The sequence below is a fragment of the Onychomys torridus genome, chromosome 3, assembly GCF_903995425.1.
Source record: "Onychomys torridus chromosome 3, mOncTor1.1, whole genome shotgun sequence".
NCBI lineage: Eukaryota > Metazoa > Chordata > Mammalia > Rodentia > Cricetidae > Onychomys > Onychomys torridus.
In genome coordinates, this window is record NC_050445.1 from 13,896,972 (window position 1) to 13,919,782 (window position 22,811).

The window sequence follows — 22,811 nt, forward strand, 5'->3', positions numbered from 1 at the left end:
TAGATGGAAACAGTATTAAATTAGTGGAAATAGACAATATTGGGATTTTTTTTTCACCCAGTGAACTCTATCCCATGTAACCTCATGGGTCTTGGGGGGAATTTAAAACAATAACGTCCCCTGCAAGACTGGCTGGCAATGGTGGTTCATCCTTCCCTGTGTACAAAGCTCCCTTCTGTGCAGGGCCCCAAAGGAATGACAATACAGAGTTCTGGTCTTCAGGAAAGGTAATAGCCTCATGGACAGAAGGCTTTGGAGGCATCTCAGGACAAGGTAAGCTTCCCCTTCAACTCTAAAAATCCTCTCCTAAATAAGACTTAGCCACAATTAGGCAGAAAACTAGTTAGGAGCTGGAAGAGCCCCTTCTGCCTACTGTAATTACAGCCAGTTCCAGGGGCCATTGATCCAGACCTCCTGCTGCTCCTCTCGATTTGGGGCTTGATGTTTGCTATGTTTACCCTCCATTAGCAACTGCACCCATTTGGGAGAAATAATAGAAGCAAGAAAATCTTGTGCCAGTCATTCTCCTCTATTGGTAGCACTGAAGACTTGGCAGGAAGGGAAGGAGGCAGGATGATAGCTCACACTGAAGGACAGAATTTTCCCTTGGCCTATACAGTTTGGTCCACAAGGGAATTGAGAGCTGGATCTCTCTTCTTAGTGCTCAGGCCCTGCCATTATCAGCTTAAGGTTAGACATAATGAGACTCCTTGTAGATGGCCTCCATTGCACTCAGCACATTCACATGTACCCCTGGGCCTTCTCCTGTAAAATCCAGTTTTGTTATGATAGGTGGCATAAGGTTAAACTTGAGGGTATTTTGTTTTGTTTTGGTTAAATAAGACATGTTGGTTCAAAGGAAGCTGGCTGAAGTTTGCTCAAAAGCACCATCATTAAACCAGGTTAGCCAACAAGGAGTGTGATAGCTTCCTGCTGTCCTGGGTAGCCTGAGTTATTATCAGTGGCCTACTGTCCAGACTTGTTCTAGAGATGGAATTCAGAATCTTAGAGGAATTCAAAGGCCACAAGGAGAAGACCTTTCCATCTTTCTAATCATTGCTTAAATGTAAGACAGAGGAATGAATGTTCCCTCTGGCTTTGGACCTCCAGCCTCCTCTACTTTCCGGTCAACATACAGTAAGGAAAGTTTGTGTGTTTAATCCATGTGTGAGTTCATTATCATTCTATGAAATCAACAGCAAAAGACCAAGAGGTTACAGACCCCTGGCCATCATCCCAGCCTCTGCAAACACATGCTTGCTTAGGATAACTTCTGGTTAAGGTGCTGTACCCTAAGATGTCCATTTCTATAGCTACTCAAGAAGGGATGGTGTTCTCTGACAAACCTGACTCTTTGAGAGGAGGACACTGTCTATGTTTTTAACATTTCTTGAATATGGAGTAATGCTTGGCACATAGAGCATAGCCGGTAAGTAGCTTCTTTGTCAGTCACACCTGAGTCTCTCCTCACTCTACTTCCTGTTTATGTTTATGCATTTTAGATTTGCATATTGTTTTTCAGCCTAAACTGAAATTGAGCAAACATCAGCAAGACCAGAGAGTATGTGAAGATGAAGACCCTGAAGACAAATTATAAGAGAGGCTGCTATACTGCATTGTATTCATGATTGTTGCTTTAAATTTCATTGATTATAAATCCATAGTCGACTCTGAAGACCACAAAAATGTTGTTAAATTCACTTGCTTTGAAAGGAATAATTAATGAACTAACATGGAAATTAGGCCAATCTTGGGATAATTAGAGAAAATATTTAGGCAAGTGTTTCCTACCTACTCCTTGAGCTAAGGCTTTTTCCATCTGATTGGGGGAGCTTGACTAGCTTTGAATCCTGAAGCAAAACATGCCACACAAGAATCTACATAAGTGTACTTGCTTCATGGTGGTAGATAATGATATCTCAGAAACTTCACTTATAGAAATTGGAGATGGTTTTAAAACAGAGTATCCTTGCTTATACTGCCTTTCCCATACCATCCTGTAGACAAGAGGTGCTCAGTGTGGCTCTTACAACCATCTAGGTTAAAGGTCATGCTTTTAAGAAATGGTAAAAGCTCAAGTGAGTCTGATATAGCTTCTAAAATGTGTTTATCATTCATATTGTTCAGGTCATCAGCAGAGCCTCGAGCAGGCAGATATCATAAGAATCTGGCCCTGTCCTTGAACAAAACACTCTAAGCATAACTCATTGCAAACATATTTCTTGTTCATTTTTCTGGGATTTGGACTCTTTTCTTTAATGGCCTGATTCAACCACTTCTCTGACTCAAAGAAGTAAACTGGCTTGACTGAGGACAGACAGTACTCAAGTCCATATTTTCAAGTGGAAAAATTCCATGACTGCCTCCATACTGAATCAACAAAAATATCAAAGCTATATAGCAAGTGATTAAAAAACCTGCAAAATGTTAAATAGGAAAAAAAATAGAGAGGATAAACTGCAAAACAAAACCTAATTTTAATCATCAAATAGAAATTTTCTTGGATATTAATAAGCATTTGTTTTATATTTTAGTAATAAGAAAAACAAATTTTCTTATAAAGTAAATAAGAGATATTGATTAGATTCTCTTCAGGTATAGATTTTACTTTTCTGGTCTCAGACCATGGCAGCTGTTTCAAAGGTTTATTTTCAATGTGTACATTTTCTCTTATACCCCTAATAAAAGCTAAGGTTGTAGAATAGAATAATTACTCCAAGTTAATTCAAGTGCATACACTATCAGTGTCATACCACTGTTCAAACAAAATGCTCTGATCACATATCCTAGCAGAGCTAGTCAGACAAATGGATGGATGGATCAATAGATGATAGAAAAAGACACAGACAGGTAGATGATAAATGAATGTGGGACTATAACCCCTAAAAGGCTAACCTATGCCATTGTTCCGCAGGATGCCCCCATCTGATCCCAAACACAAAAAAAATGCTGTGGTTCATACTCATGGCAGGCTCTTGGGTCTTACTCTTGCCCTCACTTTGTCTTTATTTTTAATCCATGTCATACCATGTAAATAATGATGGTGTTAAGCTTTTCTTTCTCTTCTCTGTGTTCACTCCTCCTCTGTGTAGCATGTTCTTTCCCATAGGATTCCATGTGTCTCTCTGCTTTCACTCTCTGTTTTAAGTAAAATGCCACCTTTCCAATTGCCAGGGCCTCAGACACCCTTGCCAAACCAGTAAGCCCTGCAGTGTCCTGCATCCATACTGGTGTGGGTAAGGCACAATCTCTGCACAAGATAGCTTGTGCTGTCTTTGAGAAGCCAAGAAGAAACCAGAACCACAAAGACTAAGAAAGTCCTTCTAAACAAGTCAGTGAGACACAGAATCCTCACCTGAAACAGCCTAACTGCTCTCCATGGTAGCCTGGGAGACACAGAATCCTAACCTGAAACAGCCTGACTGCCCTCCATGATTTCCTCAGACTTATTAGTTCAGGAAACCACTGGATGCTTCAACATGGGTAGAAGAATAAGAGAATGAATCTGATGCTAGCTTGATGGTTCCAAAGTACAGAATAAAAATATCATATATTATAGTGACCTAATGTTTAGAAACACATGTGCCCTCACTGGGGCATCAGGGCCTCCTTTCCTATGAGAGCTCTAAGACAAATACTGGGCTTGGTTATTAGACACAGGTCTTGAGAATGTGGGTAGCTAGTCAAGATATGGCATTAAAAATGTAGATAGCCTGGTTCAGTATATGTTATTTCAAAAGAGGCTGTTGTTCTAAAGGATTTAATAAAATCAGTAGAGTTTCTCTGGGAAGATGCACTGTTACTTCCTTTTCCCTAATTGTTTGCACAGAATCTGACAAAATGTACTTTTTTTTGGGGGGGGGGAGAAACAAATGAATATGTAATTTGTTATTACTATTTTATGATCTGGACACCAATATTAGTTTTGTTTTTTATTAAAAAAATTGCTTTTCCATCAATATTTTATCTTCCCACTCCTGCCCACTGCCACCTACAGACCCAGAAGTTCAGACTGAAATCTACAGCTTATGAACCCTCTTTGTTCACCAGCCACCTCTGCCTGGTAAGTTGCTTCCTCCACCCTTCAATGCACTTGTTGCCATCTCTGTATCCACAGGCCTAACTCCAGATCTGTGTCCTTGGAACCTGCTTTGTTTGCAAGCCACCTTGGACTGTTGAGACAACCCTTTCCCCTCCAGTCCTTCCCTCTGCCTGATGTCATCTCTGCACACATAGGCCAAGCTCTAGTCCCATGCTTTAGGATCCTTCTTTGCCTGGTCCAGCTAAACAGCATATCTACCAGCTCTACTTGGCTTAGTTACAATCACACAGCTTTTGCACTGGCAGGATAGATTCTCACCCAGATAGAGAACCAAAGAAAGACATACACATGCCCAGGACAAATCTTAAAAAACGGAATCAACAGCCAAGGCAGCATTCCTCTCATTAAAAGCCGTAGATCCATAGATGTATTCTCTAATGAGAATTACCTAGATGAACACCAGGGCCCAGATTTTAGAAGGACAATCATAAATATCATCAAAGAAAGAAGGAATTTAGAGGAGGCAGGAACAAATACTTATTGAATTTCAAGAAGATAACAATAAACACCCAAGTGATGTCCAAGAAAAGACAAATATACACCTAAATAAAATGATGAAGATAATTAAATATTTGAAAACAAAATTCAGTAAAGAGATAGAAATATCAAAGAGAAAAAGCTGAAATGAAAACAGAATTGAAAAAACTCAATTACCCAATTAGAAATCTCAGGGGAAAGTCTTACAAGTAGAATGAATTGGGAAGAAGATAGAATATCAGACTCAAAGGCAGAAGCAAAAGACTTAGACCAAATAAGTGAAGAATATGAACAAAAATTAAAAAGCACAGGAAAGGAACCTGCAGGAAATGTGGGCCATGAAGACCAAATCTTCAAATTATAGGCATAGATGAGGGAGAAGAATCCCAAGACAATGTCATAGACCAGATCTTTAACAAGAAACTTCCCAAACTAAAGAATTCTACACCAATACAGACAGAAGAAGCACATAGAACCTTGACTAGAGAACACTAGAAAAGAAACTCTCCAAAGCATATCATAGATAAAAAACTAAATATACAGAACAAAGAGAAATCACTGGATGCTGCGCAAGAAAAAACACAAGTCACATCTCAAGGAAAACCTACCAGAATCATGGCTGATTTCTCAGTGGAGACTTTGAAAGCCAGAAGAGCCTGGAGCAATGCACTTCATGTTCTATAAGACTTGGTCTCCCAACCTAAGCTACTATATCTGGAAAAACTATATGCCATAGTTGGAGAAAAAAACTTTTCACAGTCTAAAAAAAAAATATACAACCAAAGAAAAATGTTAACTAGAATCCTGGAAGCAATACTCTGAACTGAAAAGAGGAAGGAGCACAGCCCAGAGATTCTACAGCAAAACCAAACAAACAGAGTTTTAATTAATGAAACATGAAGCATGACTTGAGAACTCAGAGAAAAGAAAACTAGCACCAACATACATCTTCAATAGAACTTCAAGATTAACAGCCTCAACTTGCCAATCCAAAGTAACAGAATGGGTTAAGAAATAAAATCCACCTTTCTGTTCTCTGCAGAAATCTGTCTTAGCTTTAAAGACAGGCACAATCTTATAGTGAAAGCATAGAATAAAATATCCCAAACAAATGAGATCAGGAAGCAAATAAGCATGTCATCTTAATATCTGACAAAATAGACTTCAAACTAAATCTAATCAGAATAGAGTAAGAATGGTACTTCATTCAAGTGAAGGGATTGATTAATAAAAAAATTACAATATTACACATATGTATCATACTTTGGAACATTCACTTTCATAAAAAGCATACTAATGGAAACAAAGACAACACAAACTCAATAATATTGTGACTTCAACATTCCATCATCTCCAATACATATAGGACAGAAATAAACAGAGAACCTCAGAAGTATATGACTTTTTACATCAAATGGATCTAAAAGATATCTAGAGAATATTCTATCCAAACACTAAAGAATGTGCATTCTAGTCAGCAGCACATGGAAGCATCTTTAATATAGACTGCACTCTGACACAAAACAAATGTTAATAGATGCAGAAAAATTGAAATGATTCCAGGTATTCTATCCAACCATTATGCACTAAAACTTAAAACCAACAGCAACCAAAACTCTAGTAAGTGTATAGATTCATGGAGATTAAACAACTCATTACTGAGTGATGACTAGGTTAAAGAAGTAAGTCAAAATATTCTTGGAATTAAATTAAAATGAAAACACAAAACAATAAAACTCCAGGGACAGATTAAAAGCATCTCTACAAGAGAATAGCCCTGAGTATAGCCCTGAGTGCCTACATTAAAAAATCAGAAATAACACAAGTAAATGAGTTAATGGTGTAACACAAGAATTTGGAAAAAGAAAAAGAACAAACCAAGTTCTAACTCAGTAGATTGAAGGGAATAAAAAAAGTCAAAGCAGAAATTAATAAAATAGAAACAAAAAACACATGCAAACAATCACTGAATGTAAGAAATGGTTCTTTGAGAAGATAATAACAGCAAACTGTTGGCCCAACTAACCAAAAGAAATAGAGTACCCAAATTCATAGAATGAAAACTGAACAGGGAAACATTACAACAGATACCAAAGAAAGAATATTATTAAAACTTTTGCTCCAATAAGTTAGAAAATGTAAAATATAAATGAATCTCTTGATTTCTCCAAGGTACCAAAGTCAAACCAAGAAGATAACAACAACCTAAACAGTTCCATAGCAAAGGATGAGACTGGAAAGTAATAAAGCCTTCCAGCTAAAAAAGCTCACACACAGATGAATTCACACAACAGAGCTCTACCAGATTTTTTTAAAAACTACAAATGATACTTCTTAAATTCAAAAACTATAAACAAGGGAACAATCCAAAATTCATCCTATGAAGCCAGGATTACTCTAATACCCAGAGAGGTAAAGAAAATTCCAAACAACAAACAAGCAAACAAGCAAGCAAGACTACAGACAAATATACCTGATGAACAGAGATACAAAAATCCTCAATAAAATACTAACTAACTACATACAGGCAAATATCAAGAAGATCATCCACTGTGATCAGGCTGGCTTTTACCTAGAAATGCAGGGATGGTTCAACACATGTAAGCCAATAAATATAACAATCACATAAATGGGCTTAAAGATTAAAACTACATGGTCATCTCAATGGATGCAGAAAAAGCCTTTGGAAAAATCCAACATCCTTTCTTGACAAAAGATCTAGAGTGAGTAGGCCTGGAGGGAACATACCTCAATATAATAAATGCTACATATGATAAACACAAAGCAAAAACATCATAAATTGAGAAAAACTTGAACCAATCTCATTAAAATCAGGAATGGGACAGGGCTGTCCACTATCCCCACTTTATTTTCAATATAGTGCCAGAAAGACTAGCCAGAGTAATATGGAAATAGAAGGAGATTAAAAGATACACAGAGGAAAATAAGTTAAATTATACCTATTTGCATATGACATGACATTATGTATAAGAGATCCAAGAAATTCCACTAGGAAGCTTCTAGAAACAATCAACAAGTTAAGTTAGCATCAAAGACAATAAAATATCTTGAGATAAACTTTAAGATATATTAATAGAGCTATAGAAATAAAACCAATATGGTACTGCCATAAAAACAGACATGTAGACCAATGGAACAAAATAGAAAACCTTAACATGAGTGCATAAAACTGCAGCCATCTGATATTTATAAAAAGCATCATCAACAAATCATGCTAGGATAATTGGATGCCCACACACTGAAGAATGAATTTAGTTCCATACTTCCACCCTGCACAAAAATTATCTCCAAATGGGACCTCAATTTGAAACCTGAAATGCTAAGACCATTAGAAGAAAAGATAGGCAAGATGTAGGTATAGGAAGGGATTTTCTGAATAGGATTCCATTTGTTCAGAGATTAAGGTCAACAATTAACAAATGGGAACTTGTAAAACTAAAAGCTTCTATACAGCTAAAGAAACAATCAATCAAATAAAGAAGAAACCCATAGAATGGAAGAGAATTTTTATCAGCTACATATCTGATAAAGGATTAATATCCAGAATATACGAAGAACTTAAAAAACAAAGATTTCAGGAAACAAATGGCCCAATTACAAAATGGGTTAGGGTGTGTCTTGGAGTTTCTATTGCTGTAAAGAAACACCATGACCATAGCAGCTCTTATAAAGGAAAACATTTGATTGGGCTGGCAGAGTTTTAATTCATTATCACCATGGTGGGACATGGCAACATGCAAGCAGACATGGTGCTAGAGAAGGAAATGAGAATTCTATAGCTTGATCCAAAGGCAACAGGAAGTGAACAGATCCAGGCATATTTTGAGCATAGGAGTCCTGAAAGCCCATCCCCACAGTGACACACTTCCTCCAATAAGGCCACACCTACTTCAACAAGGCCACACCTCCTAATAGTGTCACTAGCTATGAGCTTATGGTGACCAATTACATTCAAATTACCATAGGATCTAAACAGAAAGTTCTCAGTAGAAGAAAGAAAAATGTCTACAAAATATCCAAAAAAATGTTCATCATCCTTAGCAATTAGGGAGATGCAAATTAAAACACTTCTGAGATTTCATTTCACCCCAGCCAGAATGAATAAGATGAACAAGACAACTGACACCAAATGCTAGTGAGGCTGTGGGGGAAGAGAATATTTATTCACTGTTTGTCAGAATGTGAATTGGTATAGCCACTCTGGAAGTTAGTATGGAGAATGGTCAAAAAACTAAAAATAAACCTATGATATGATCCAGCTACAGCAGTCCTTGGCAGATACCCAAAAGAGTCAACATCCTACTCCACAGATACTTGCTCAGCAATGTTCATAGATATCCTATTTACAGTAGCCAGGAAATGGAAACAATTTAAATGTCCCTCAACAAATGTATAACAAAATGCAGTATCTATACATTTGTGGAATGCTATTCAGCTGTAAAGAAAAACAAAATCATGAAATTTGAAGTTAAATAGATGGACCTAGAAATGTTCATATTGGACGAGGTAACCCAGACCAGAAAGACAAACACTGCATGTTCTCTCTCATCTTTGATACCTAGTTCCAAATCTTCAGATGAAAGTGTATAATATGGAGTTACTGCAGAGCCAGGAAAGTAAAAGGGACCATGGGGATACTTGGGGGGAGGATAACAGGATAGAGATGATATTAAAGGGGAAATAGAAAAAGGAGGAGGGGGCCCTAACTTGGAGGAAGGTCAATACAGAAGGAGAAGGAGGAGGAACATAGAGCACCAAGGTTGTTTGATAAAGCCTCAAGGAATCATTCTCTCTCTCTCTCTCTCTCTCTCTCTCTCTCTCTCTCTCTCTCTCTCTCTCACACACACACACACACACACACACACACACACACACACACACACACACACAGTTATGCCACTTGGGCTGACAATGCTCCCTGTAAGAACCACAGACTATTCAAAATCCTAATACCAGCCACAAAGACCTCCTCTCACGTGGCTGGTCAGGATAGTCCAGACAACTTCCCTAAGCTATAGGTTATTGCTGTTGCCCCTGGATGCCTCTTACAAGTTGAATATAAGTGTCTATTGATGAAGACAGCACTCACCTAGGACACAGGACTTAGATTATTCAAGCTGGATCTAACCTGAAAGCCTACTTCCTGTAGTCTAGCTTCCATACTACCAGGAAGTACTATGAAGCTGCAAAGGGATGGAAGTAATTAAACAGTCCTACCTGGATTATGACACCTATGAACCACAACAATGACCACCATGGCAAGATATTCCTAAAGGTACAGTAGTGGCACTCACATACTCATGATAACCAACAGTGGATTTGAGGTGTACTTAACATGAGGAAAATCATGCCTATTCATAGGTATCTAGCCAACTACCTGGGACTAGTTAGAACATGGATTTTATAAGAGAATGTACTATTTGTCACTTGCTACACCAGCATAATTCCTTGACTACATTCTAAATCTTTTTTTTTTTTTTTTTTGAGACAGGGTTTCTCTGTATAGTTTTATGCCTTTCCTGGAACTCACATGGCAGCCCAGGTGGCCTCAAACTCACAGAGATCCGCCTGCTTCTGCCTCCTGAGTCCTGGGATTACAGACGTGTACCACTACCGCCCGGCTCTCTAAATCTTATTTTTATACCCACAGGTAAGTATCCCTATTGCCACTCATCAAAGAAGCTTCTCTTTATAGAAAATAAAGACTATCCACGGAAAACCACAACTGTAACTATGCAAAGATCAATGGTTTGTGGGGTACCTAGGCCCAATAGATACATCTGCAACACAGTTCCTGCCTCTATGGCTCAGGGAACATCATGGAAAAACTAAGAGAAGGTTGTAAGTGTTGGAATCCCAGGAAGTCTGCAGTATGATCACCTCTATTAGAAATGGGTACATAAACAAGACCTGAATAATGATAATATCCATAGATATGCCAGCACCAAAAGGCTCTAAGCTCATGTGGCCCCATTCCTAGACAAAGAAATTCAAGCAACTAATGACTGCTGAGAGATGGAGAACTGGCCTCTCCCATGGATGAGTTCTCAGCCTCATGCAATATTATCAGCCCTGAAACCTTGTGCATACAAACAACAAAAATGGAAGTAGCAGGTTGTACTTACATATTTGTACATATGTATATATACACCTATATAATATATATGCAACACTAATAATAATTAAGAAAGAGGTTATCAATTTGAGAGTGGGATGGGGACATGAGAGAAGTTGAAGGGAGATGACATGGGAGGACTTGGAGGGAAAAAGAGGGAAGGGTTGATATAATTACATTGTCATTAAAAGTGTAAAAAATAAATATATATTTTTTTATTTTTTTCTGTCAAGCTAGGCACCCTAACAAATATAACGATATATCAAGAGTGTAATGAAATTCCAAGAAGAAAAAATGAAATAATAAAAATTTATATATCAATAATTGTAGGGTAAACTTGTTGAAAGATTTAATTTTACCTTTAACAAAGAATTGCTCAATATCCTTAGTCATCAGGGAAATGCAAATCAAAATGACTCTGAGATATCATCTTACACCTGTCAAAATGACTAAGATCAAAAGCACTGAAGACAGCTTACGTTGGAGATGATGTGGAGCAGGAGGAACGCTCCTCCACTGTTGGTGGGAAAGAAAACTTGTACAGCCACTTTTGAAATCAATATGGTGCTTTCTTAGAAAATTGGGAATCAACCTCCCTTAAGACCCAGCTATACCACTCTTGGGCATATACCCAAGGAATGCTCAATCATACCACAAGGACACATGCTCAACTATGTTCATAGCAGCATTACCTGGAAACAATCTAGATGCCCTTCAACTGAAGAATGGATAAATAAAATGTGGTACATATACAGCAGAGGAAAACAATGATATCATGAGGTTTGCAGGCAAATGGATGGAACTAGAAAAAATCATCCTGAATGAGGTAACCCAGACTCAGAAAGACAAACATGGTATGTACTCACTCATAAGTGGATACTAGATGTAAAGCAAGGATAACCAGAATGCAACTCACAACTCCAGGGAGGCTACCTAGAAAATAGGACCCTAATAAAGACACAGGGGTCACCCAGCAACCGAGAAATAGATGAGATCTACATGAGCAAACTGGGGGTGGAGGGGTAATGGAGGGCAAGGGTAGGTGGGGGAAGAGAGCTTAGGGGAGCAGGAGGTTCCCGCTGGATCAGGAGCAGAGTAGGAGAATGGGGAGGGAGATACCATGATGAATGAAGACCCCAGTGGAATAGGAAGAAGCAGAGTGCTAGAGAGGTCCCCAGAAATCCTCAAAGATACCCTCATTGTAGACAACTGGCAATGAGAGAGAGAGAGCCTGAGCTGATCTGCTCTGGTGATCAGGTGGCCAAACACCCTGGCTGTCATGATGGAATTCTCATCCAGTGTCTGATGGAAGCAGATGCAGAGATCCTCAGCCAAGCCCCAGGTGGAGCTCCAAGAGTCCAATGGGGCAAGAGAGAGGAGGGATTGTATGAGCAAGAGATGTTGAGACCATGATTGGAAAAAGCACAGGGACAAACAGACAAACTAGTGGAAACACATGAACTGTGAACCAATGGCTGAGGAGCCCCCATGGAACTGGACCAGGCCTGGATAAGTGAGACAGTTGATTAGTTTAAACTGTTTGGAGGCCCCTAGGCAGTGGGACCGGAACCTGTCCTTGGTGCAGGGGCTGGCTTTTTGGAGCCTGGGACCTGTGCTGGGACACTTTGCTCAGCCTTGGTATAGGAAGGAGGGGACTGGACCTGCCTTGGCTGAGTCTACCAGGCTGGGCTGACTCCCCAGGGGAGACCTTGCCTTGGAGGAGGTGGGAATGGGGGGGTGAGTTGGGGGGAGGGCTGGGGGTGGGAGGAGGGAGGACGAGGGAATCCGTGACTGATATGTGAAATTAAGTTAATTATAAAATAAAAAAAGAACATGTACTAGGCTTTTGTTTGATATTTTAACTACATGGTTATTTGATAAGAGACTGGGTTCTCAGCGGTTGGGCCAAAAGCATGAATGGGGGTGCTAGATATTTTCCTTCCTGTAACACAATTTAATTTTTTCAACCCACTAATCTTCCATCCTACAACACATGTATACAGTGTTTATACACTAGGGTTATAAACTTCTACAGCAAAAGTCTACAGAGGAAAATAAATTTGTGCCACACATCACCTTCTGCTGCTGCATAATCTACCATTGATCAGCCTAAAATTATATGCATAATGCATCAATCTGTGGTGGGTGTTGGCTCTTAAAGAGTTGATGGGTCTGATTTACCATGACTCATCAGTTCTAAGGCCATGAGTAAGCACAGGGCCTGTGTTTCCCTGATCCTAAGAGGGAAGTCCATCACCAAAATAAGCAAAGAGGTTTTCCAAGTCTCCATCTGCCCACTAACATCCATGTTGGTCCATAGGTTTCCTTAAAGCCATCCTCAAACCAACAAAAGCAGATTTCTGCATAAGTGAGCTCACAGAAACTCTTATTGTTTGCTCAATGTTCAGAATAGATTCCAAAATTAATTAGAAAGCAACAGTGAGGGATACCAATAAAAATGTTTAGGTAACACAGCTGAGCAGATCTCAGTTGTGAAACACTGTCCTGATGCATGGCAAGCACATGAAATAACATTGCAACTCTCCTCTCCATTCACCAGCAGAGACATTGGAGTCTGTTTAGACAATGAGCTAAAGTACTTGAGGAAACAAGATTGCAAAATGCGTTCAGAAGACAACCATTTCATGCTTCTTTATCCTGAAGCACAGCTTTCCCTCACTGTCAGTTTGTTTAATGAGGTCAAAGGAGCTTCCACGGACAAATGGCTAAGGGAATAGGATATTAATCAGAACGTGGGTTGTCATGATGAGTTATCTTAATTGGGACCCAGAGCACTCCAGATGTCTGGGCCCTCTGCACTCACAGAGAACAACCCATGCTGGATTCTCATGCTAAGGGCAATTCAGTTATTTAAAAAATGTCTACTTTTTCTTCCAATACATAAAAGACTACAACAAAATACTTTCCCAAAGTACCCTCTGATGAGGATGTATGCTTCCCTCCTGTAAAAATATGTATATGTATGTATGTATGTATGTATGTATGTATGTATGTATATAGATAGATAGATAGAGAGAGAGAGAGAGAGAGAGAGAGAGAGGGACAGAGAGAGATGGGCTTAGCTATTTGTGGAAAATAACCTCAGAATGCTTATCTTTATGGAATGTGCAATCGTGCAGAGTACTGAAAATAAGCTGAGCACTGAAGCTAATAAGGGCTAATTTTAAAGTAATTAGAAAGGATTCCAGGTCTTGGCTGCAGCAATGCCAACTTGGGTATGGTAGAAAAGGTCAGTTATCAGCAAGAGTTCCCAGAGTTATGTCATTTTGACCTATTTTACATGTCAGATGATCTGAAGACATATTTGCAGAATATAAAGTTTGTGACAATACGGTGGAGAAAAACTCTCAAGAGAACTAAAACATTTGAGAACATCTGCCTTAAAGACAGCAAAGTTTCATCAAGATTAAGGACCATGAAAACTATCAAAAATGACTAGAAGACAGTAACACATCTGTCTGAAAGATAGACCAAAAGGATGCTGCAGGGGAGTTTCATTGCCAGGGCACTGGGCACATAAGATGGCCCAGGCTCACTCTCCCGAGCAGGTGCATCCCAAAGCTAGAGACAGATACCAGGATGCTTCATGTTACAGCCTCCAGTGGTCCTTAGAAGTAAGGATGGAAGGAAGGTCACTGAGAAGTTCAGTCAACTCCCCCTGATTATCAAATACAATAAGACCCAGTAAAGAAAAATATTTCTAATGTTATTTCCATATTATAAGTCAACCTAAGTACTGATCTACATATTTCTTTTCAATAGAGGGCTTTGGTGACCAACAAGAAAGCATAAGTGAAAATCCTCAAATTCTTTTCCACTTTATCCTACCAAGAAATGGTTTTAGTCTTGGTAAGGATTTTAAATGAAAATAGCATCAAGTCTCCAAAGCTTAATGCTTTTACTCTTGCTGATTCCAAAGCAGTGACAAACGACTTGAAATACACTCAGCCTGTTTTCCTATGAGCCTACAAGCACATCATACTGAGTCCCTCTTGAGGCAGTTGCAGGCTGGTGTCATAGGTGGATGACAGGGACAGAGGGCAGGGCTTGTCATTACTGACTGCAGCCAGTTCATTGTAACATCAGAGCAAGAATCCTGTTCAAAAAAACAATCACCTCTTCTGCTTATTGGTTCCAGAGAACCTAGAACTTACTTAATCACTGAACCAATCAATTTAATTCTTTTAAATAGTTGGGAATAATTAAGTTTAAGGGCACAGTTAAAATAAGAAAAAAGGCTTTATGAAGATGATCGAATTTAACCCACAATGCACTTGTAATGGCATGATGCCAATTAGTTAAAAACAACTAAATGAGCATTGGGAGGCAGCTTATTTTTAGAATACTTGGGTAGCATGCACAGGCCATGGGTTTTATCTTCAGTGATAATGATGACAATGATGATGATTGATGATGATGATGATGATATCTATGAAGTTCAAGTTTCCATATTAAAAATTAGGGGATTGATTTGATTTGAGGCTTTTATGCTGTAGGAACTCATATGGGGGAGCATGGTCAGGTGTTAAATGCAGGATGGGGCAGGTGTCTGAGTGGTGACTTTAAGGAGACACTGTTCCTCCACAGAGTAATTTCTGTGGTGAGCCAATTGCCTTGACTTGGTCTGATGATACCTGACAAAGAGCCTCTGGTATTTGAGCAATTTTTCTCATAGAGAGTATAGCTAAGAAGTCACCATTTTGAATTGCATTTTATTTCTGCACAATTCACTCTTAGTCATAATTATTCAAGGAGGGTTCACTCATTAGGAAAGTGATTTCTGGTTGCATGAGCAAGTTGGTGAGGAATTACAGGTGTGAGATCCCTAGGTATTATATGATAAGACACCTGGAGTGAGTTTTCTGACTGCATTTTTTAAAAGCAGTTTAAAAACAAATTTTACATATGAAAGCAAAGACAGGTGCCATTATGGCTACATCAAGGGGAGTTGATAACTTCCCCTAATTTTTTACTTTTATTATTTTATGTGTATGGCTGTTTTGCCTACAAATATATGCATGTGCCACATCCATGCAGTACCTGGAGATGGCAGAAGAGGATGTCTTGTTCCTGGAAATGGAATTGTATATAGTTGTGAGCCAACATGTGGGTGCTGGAAATCAAATTCTGGTCCTCTGCAAGAGCAACAAGTGTTCTTAACTGCTCTACCATTGTTCCAGCCTCCATTTATTTTTTTTGAAACTTTGTCTCATGTGGCCCAGGACCATCCTGAACCCAAGGATGACCTTGAACTTCTTATTTCTTTTTCAAAGTATATTTTACTTGTTTGAGAATTTCATCTAAGTATAAAATATGTTTTGATCAAATCCATTCTTAACGCCTCTTAATATGAATTTAAATTGTTGCTCTTCAATTTCTTTTTATTCCTCAATTTGTTTACCCAGCATTTGTTCTTCTAAGACATTCTATCCAAACTATTCAACAAAGAGCTTATCATTAAACAGAGTGTCATAAGAGGGATAAAATGCAAAGCAAATACGGCACCCTTCACAAAAACCACTTCCTAGAAGCTTGCTTTATCTGAATATCATGCCCATGCATGAAGAGGTGATCAAGAAGGAGAATGGGTTACAAATGAAACAATGAAATTTGTGTAACAGATGAGGGTAGATGGCATCTAGGAATTTCAAGCTGAGAGGGTAATGTAATTGCAACTTCCAGCTTTTAGATTAGTGAAAAGTTGTTGATGTAAAGCTAAAGCCATACCCATAAAATACATAGACATAACAGGTCTATTCATGACACCGCAGGCTCATTGATTAAATGCCTTGGACTATAGGCCCATTTCAAACACTTAAAGCCCATTCATGACACTGTAGGCACATTCATTCATGAAGCTGTTCTATACTATAAGTTCATTCATGATGTACACTGCACTGTGGACCCATTCATGACACTGTAGGTTCATTCCATTTGATCCTGCATTGTCACTGTCTTCAGGACTTATTCATGCTAGTGAAAACCGGAGTCTAAGAAAGTGTATTTTGATTCCCAACCCAACACTGAACAGATTCTCATGTTTATTTTTACCAAAAGTAATAACTCATTCAAGATTTTAAAAAAATGTGAAAACTGAAAACATGAAACATATGCTATTTATGTCGTGCAATCTATGGTTCCAAGCGTATATATTAGCAATGTGTGTTAGTCTACTGAACTGCAGTCAGCAAGTCTAGATCAAGTTTTATATGAAGTTTGCAAGAAAGAATGTCAGGCAGGAAAGGGAGGCATACAGGAAGCATTTGTGATGAGCAAGTATGCTGGAGAGGAAAAGACACAGTGGGAGTTTGTAACTTACTGCAGAGAGGATAGCGCTCTTTAAATGCAATGAGGTCTCATTCAGGGTGGAATGTGAGCACGAATTAACAGCGCTGCTTCCCTCCTAGCACAATGCTCACAAGTTTGCACACTTTATGGAAATCGTGCTGAGAATGACACTCTTACCATCTGTTTTCTTGGAATCATTTCCGGTGCCGGAGTGATCCTTCTTGTCTGCCTTATTTTTACCATCTTTCAGGTCACCTGAAAACAATGAGCGTGATACACTGAGTGTGTGCAGCTGAGGAGGTAGAAACAGTCAACCCTGTCAGGATGAGACACAGTGTAGCACAGTGGTATGAGGGAGCACACACCCTGGTGTTAGTATCATTTATAACCACGTGATAGGTTCTGAAAATCAGATGACAGTCAGAAATTAAAACTAAAATATCCACTCAAACAGGGTTGTACTTCAGTGAAAGCTGTTTTTCTAAGAAAGGGAATTCAGTTTCGTTGTGAGGCTGTGAAGTGAGGGAAAACCTGGAACACAAGTAAGTTATGTTAATTAATAGCTAGTTAACTATGTTAACTAATAGTTAGTTTTATTTTCTTATCTGCAGAATGGGGATAATAATGTCTACTTTACATACAGGTCAGTGGACAGATGCACCTGAGCCATTTAAGTGCTAAATGTAATCGTGGTGGACTGCTCAAAGGCAGTGTTCCCTTCCTAAGACAGAGCTATGAGTGTTATTCTAATTAATGAGCTTGTCAAAATCTCATTTTCCAAAGTTAAAAATACTACACTCACAAATGTGAGCAAACACATGTAAAGAATGTATATAACTCATTAATGAAGGAAAGAGAGAAAACAAAGTGATCCTAAGAGCATCCAAGGAAGTAGGTACTTATGAGCATCTTAGAAGTGTGTAAAACAAGGCTTTTATGTAATAGTCAAAGTGTTAATAACCAAAGAATAATGTGCATGACTTCCAGGCAATCTTCAGTACAAGTCAGAATCTCTTATCTAGCAAATAACTTTACCATTATATGAATCAAGTACCAAAAGGCAAATTTAAACACACTTGTATTCCCCAAAACTATGGGTCAGCAGGTTATGGACCAATCTGGTCAGCCACCTGTTAGAGTCAATGACATGTTACTGGCACTTGGCACATGACTTACCCATATCTACATATTGTCTGTGGTGGTTTCACTTTGTAAGAACATAGTTGAATGGGTGTGGCAGAGACAGACAGCTTTTGAATATTTCCTATATGGCCTGCTACAGAACAAGGAGTTACCCCTTGTTAAGAATGTCATTGTTGGCAATCTGCTTCATAAGTGGAGTAACAACACTCAACAGGAAGGAGGGGTGCTTTGTACCAGCCTCATTTCCAAATGTTTGATATTTTTCTGACTAGTTTTACTAATGGCACCTTTCTTTTCCAACTACACATAGCCAGGAATACCTTATTACTCAAATACTACGTCATCACAGAATCAAGAGGATCCTAGCAGTAAGTTTTGCAGTGAACTGAGGTAGCAGGATATGTAAAAGTGAAGAACTTTATCCCTTTTCAGTGTGTGCTGCGGTGTGCCAAGTGCTTTGCATGTAATCTCTGCATTGAAGTCTTATAACTGGGGTCAGTGTGAAGGAACCGCGGTGGAGAGTGGAGGGATGCATCACACACTCCTTCAGCAAGTCAGGGAGCTATCAACTCACCTAGCACTGGAGGATGTTTTTAACGTGGAGACATCCCTCAGCAGCACTGTAGCCAGAAGAACAAATGTTGGCCAGGTGGCCTGCCCCACACACATGTTTCAGACACGAAGACTCTGGCCTTACCTTCTACCCTAGCCTTAGATCTGCTTCTTCCTCTGCTGGCAAACTACACCTGGCAGTTACTATAGATCTGCTCGAAGCTACCTGTCTGAAAATGTTTTTGAACAAGTGACCAATGGTGCTTCAACAAAGTAATTGTGCTCTTGCTGATTTGCAGGGAATTGGCCCCAGGCACATTTCATCAGTCCCAGTGAAGCAACAACGGCCACATGGATGGGTCTGATTCCAGAGGCCCAGCTTTCCACTACTGTATCTTCCTGTGACACCCACACTTCAGATTTCAGGCTCTCTATCACTGTTTTCATTTCAAAGGCCTTTTGCTTATAGATCTAGGAAGAAATGGTAATAGTAGGATACTTTTAGGCTACTTTTGACTGTGATATATTTTATAGAGAATATACATTTAGTTTGACAAATCTGAAGTTACCTTAGAAATCAACTAACTCATAAGGCTTGCTTTAATTCTTAATTCTGAAATGGGATAGACAGATGGACAGATTGGCTGGAAGAATAAAGAAAGGGTGTTTAGGGTTTGTTCAGGATTGGTTTAGGTGGGGGTCATGATTAGTATCCTCTGATACTACCAGTGAACCAAAAAGAATTCCTTTGTAACTCCCATGGGACAATCCAGCTTTCCCTGTTGGAGAATGTTAGAGATGGACTGAGCACCTCAGGTCTGGTGGTTAAATTAATTGCTGTTTTCAACAGTCCGTCTTCCCCACATGAACTTTTACGCTCTTCATTGCTCTGTCAGGTTGCTCTGAGAGGCTCACAGAGAAGTTACCTTGGTGGAAACCAAGGTTTAGAGGCTCCTTTAACCATCAGAGGGGATCTCTAGCCAATATCCTTCAGCCCTAACCTAGAAAATACTTTTGTGGTCCACATAGACACTTTCTGAGAAAGTGACATATGTCCGTTTGCTAACACTCTCAAAGAGGAACTCATTACATGACTTCCCATGGGCTGTACATGGAATCATGGCAGATGTGAACTGATTCTCAATAAACGAGATGAAGGCACCTTCTGGGCAGCTCTAAATCATCTTAATTAGGCTGCTGCAGCCAAGTCCCCAACTACCCCAGAAGTTCTTATTATTGCTCTAAATTAATTTTCCCCCACTTCTCATTCCATACTTAAATTTTAAGGAAAATGGTAGGCTGACACCCACTTTACAACATGGTCATGACACCAAGATCCCCTGATTCAAGATTCAGGCTCCTGATTTGTGTCTTTCAGGTTCTCAAATAATAAACATTAATTGATATTCCCCCTGTTCTTCAACTCTTTGTAGAGCTGACAACCTGCTGACAGTGTGTGTGTGTGTGTGTGTGTGTGTGTGTGTGTGTGTGTGTGTGTGCGCACGAGAGAAAGAGAGAAAGAGAGAGAGAGAGAGAGAGAGAGAGAGAGAGAGATGTTTAGATTCTTGGTTCCTCTCAACAATTATACCAAGGGCTGGAAAACTAGGGTTCATGACTCCAGTGCCTGGTTTTGTATGATCCACACACTAAAAATGCTAAAAATGACTTTTATATCTACAAAAGGTTGATTAAAAATGAGCATGTGACATGAATATTAGGTTATATTCAAATTCCAGTGTCCAAAGATAAAGTCCTACTGGACTACAACCTAACTTATGTGTTCGTGAACTGTCCTTAGCCGAGGACTATGTTGAGTAACTGTGACAGAAAGTACAAGGGCTGTGGGGTCAAAGGGATTTAGCATCTGGCCCATCACAGAAATCATGTACTAGCCCTGTCTTCTACACAGCAGGCAGGGCTTGACATTCCTCTGGTCTCCCCCTCTTCCTAGCAGAACAGGGCTTGGCAGATAGTAAGCAAGAGCTGGCTATAGAACAAAGAACGGGGATTCCCAAAAGCCAAGCATTTCTGCCTGATGACTACTTAAGTCTTTTAATATCTGAGTTTCAATTTTCCCATCTGTAACATGGAACTATGTCTACCATGTTAGAATCTGTATGTGTATCTGTATGGATGTGTACGTGCATGGATGTACATATGTGCACATACACCTGTGGAGAACAGAGCTCAGCCTTGAGTGTTCCTTAAGCACTATCAACCTTGTGTTTTGAGGCAGATTCTCACACTGGCTTGGCTACCATGATTATTACTGAACTCTCACAAGAGACTGAAGCTCTGAACAGGTTTTATATGTATTTTATACAAAGGCAAAACAGTTATATATTCTAACTAAGTTCTCCAAGAAGAGAGAAGCAACAGGATTGTGACTTGACTCCAGATCTGTTTGCAAAGGTGCCCTGTTATCCAGTCAGAGCCTTCTATCTGCAAGCTGCAGGAACAGAAAGAACTTCCTGCCCATCTGTAACCTGCCCATGGGAGCTGATTCCATGCCTTGACACATTCCTTAATCTCTCCAGCTGAAAAGCCTTTCCCCTATCTGACCCACAAACTAAAACTTTGAAAAACCAGAAACTATACCCTTCTGAAGACATCTCAGATACTTTTCTCATCTTACTAACTCAGCTACTAACAGCAATCTCTTCCTTTGTGCAGGACTCTTGGGAATTTAACCTGCTACTCTACCCCCTCTCATCTCTTCATCATATACACATTTCTTTAGAATCATATGTGAGGGTGTCTATATCCACACATCAGCACAAGCTTTCCATACCCTTTTCACTCCTAAATCCCCTAGACCTAATATGGAGTTTGACAGAGTTGTTAATAAACGTTTATTTATTGCATTAAATATAAGAACCCATCAATTGTCAGAAAATGTTGGTGGCTCATTGCCCTTAATGTGCCTGAACCATTTTGATTTTAGAATTGAAAACATGTATCTCAGGAAGTCTTCATCTACAGCCAAACCAGGCTGACCAGTCACCCAATGTGTGTGCTTAGGTCCATGTTAATGTACAGATACACACTTTGGTCCCCTGCAGAACAGAGCCTGGCCTAGTTAAAGGGATGAAATGTTTATTTGGGAGGTTGACTTTCCTCTACTCATTTTAGAAGTTAGCAATCCAAGTAGTGCTGGACTTGTTCATAGAACTGTGCATCACTTGTGAGCATCTCCAGGGCATCAGGAAAGGGCCAGAGAGGTGTGTCCCTTTCATAGAGAAAGGCAGAGCTAAGCTGGTGGCCATAGGATGGGATCCCGACTGGATCTCTGGAGGAACATGGAACCCTGCAAGCTTCCCGCAAAGGGAGAGTATCACCAGTTTCTGTTTGTCAAATCATGATAACCACAAAGAGAGCCCTCCAAAGGCAGCCCCTTCTCACCATTCTGCTGTTTTTCTCCTGCCTTGTCTCCTTTGGGGTTCTTTCCCTTGTTTGTACGTGCTCCATTGACTTGACCTTTTGTTTCTCCTGATGTCTTTTTCTCAGCTTTGCTGGATGTGCCTTTTTCAGTTTGGCTTTGGGCTTCCAATTCCTTTTGCTTTTCCTCAGCAGCCAGGCGAGCCTTCTCTTCAGCTTCCTTCTTGGCTTTCTCCTCTGTACCCATAGCAATGCGGAAAGAGAAAGAGAGGTCTATCATTAGGAAAACAGCCTTTTTGGAAAAATAATCAGCAGCAATCATGCTCATGGGAGCTACACTAAAATGACATAAGAAGGTCTATTGAGAGTGTTGGATATATTCTTGATTAATTGAAGTCAGAGCGACATGTATATTTAGGATATCAATAAGGTTTCAGATTACATCTGAAAGTATTGAGTTAGAGGTGGGGTCTAGAGAACATAATGGCAATGTAACAGTAATGGCAATGCACACTGCTGATAACCTCTAGCGAATGTGTCCCCATGCCAGGCACTATGCTCAGCAGTCTTCAAAGGTTATTTCTGATCATCATTAAACTATTTTATGACCCTATTTTATGGGTATGAAAATAGAGGCTAAGAGACACTTTCCCCTAACCACAGTCAAAAAAAATATGGCTTTTAATGAGGCTTGCTTAGAACCTAGAGCCTAAA

The 22,811-nt window shown here is 39.5% G+C and overlaps 1 protein-coding gene across 5 annotated transcripts in view; it reads right to left on the minus strand.

Annotated features, from left to right (window-relative positions):
- Pde1c (phosphodiesterase 1C) overlaps positions 1-22,811 on the minus strand; it is a 497,292-nt gene that overhangs the window by 29,026 nt on the left and 445,455 nt on the right. For all 5 annotated transcript variants that reach the window (XM_036181396.1, XM_036181398.1, XM_036181400.1 and 2 more), the window contains 2 exons: positions 22,122-22,334; positions 17,202-17,279 (listed from right to left, as the gene is read on the minus strand). In XM_036181396.1, coding sequence (XP_036037289.1) covers positions 17,202-17,279; positions 22,122-22,334 — 291 coding nt within the window. The remainder of the gene's footprint in view (positions 1-17,201; positions 17,280-22,121; positions 22,335-22,811) is intronic.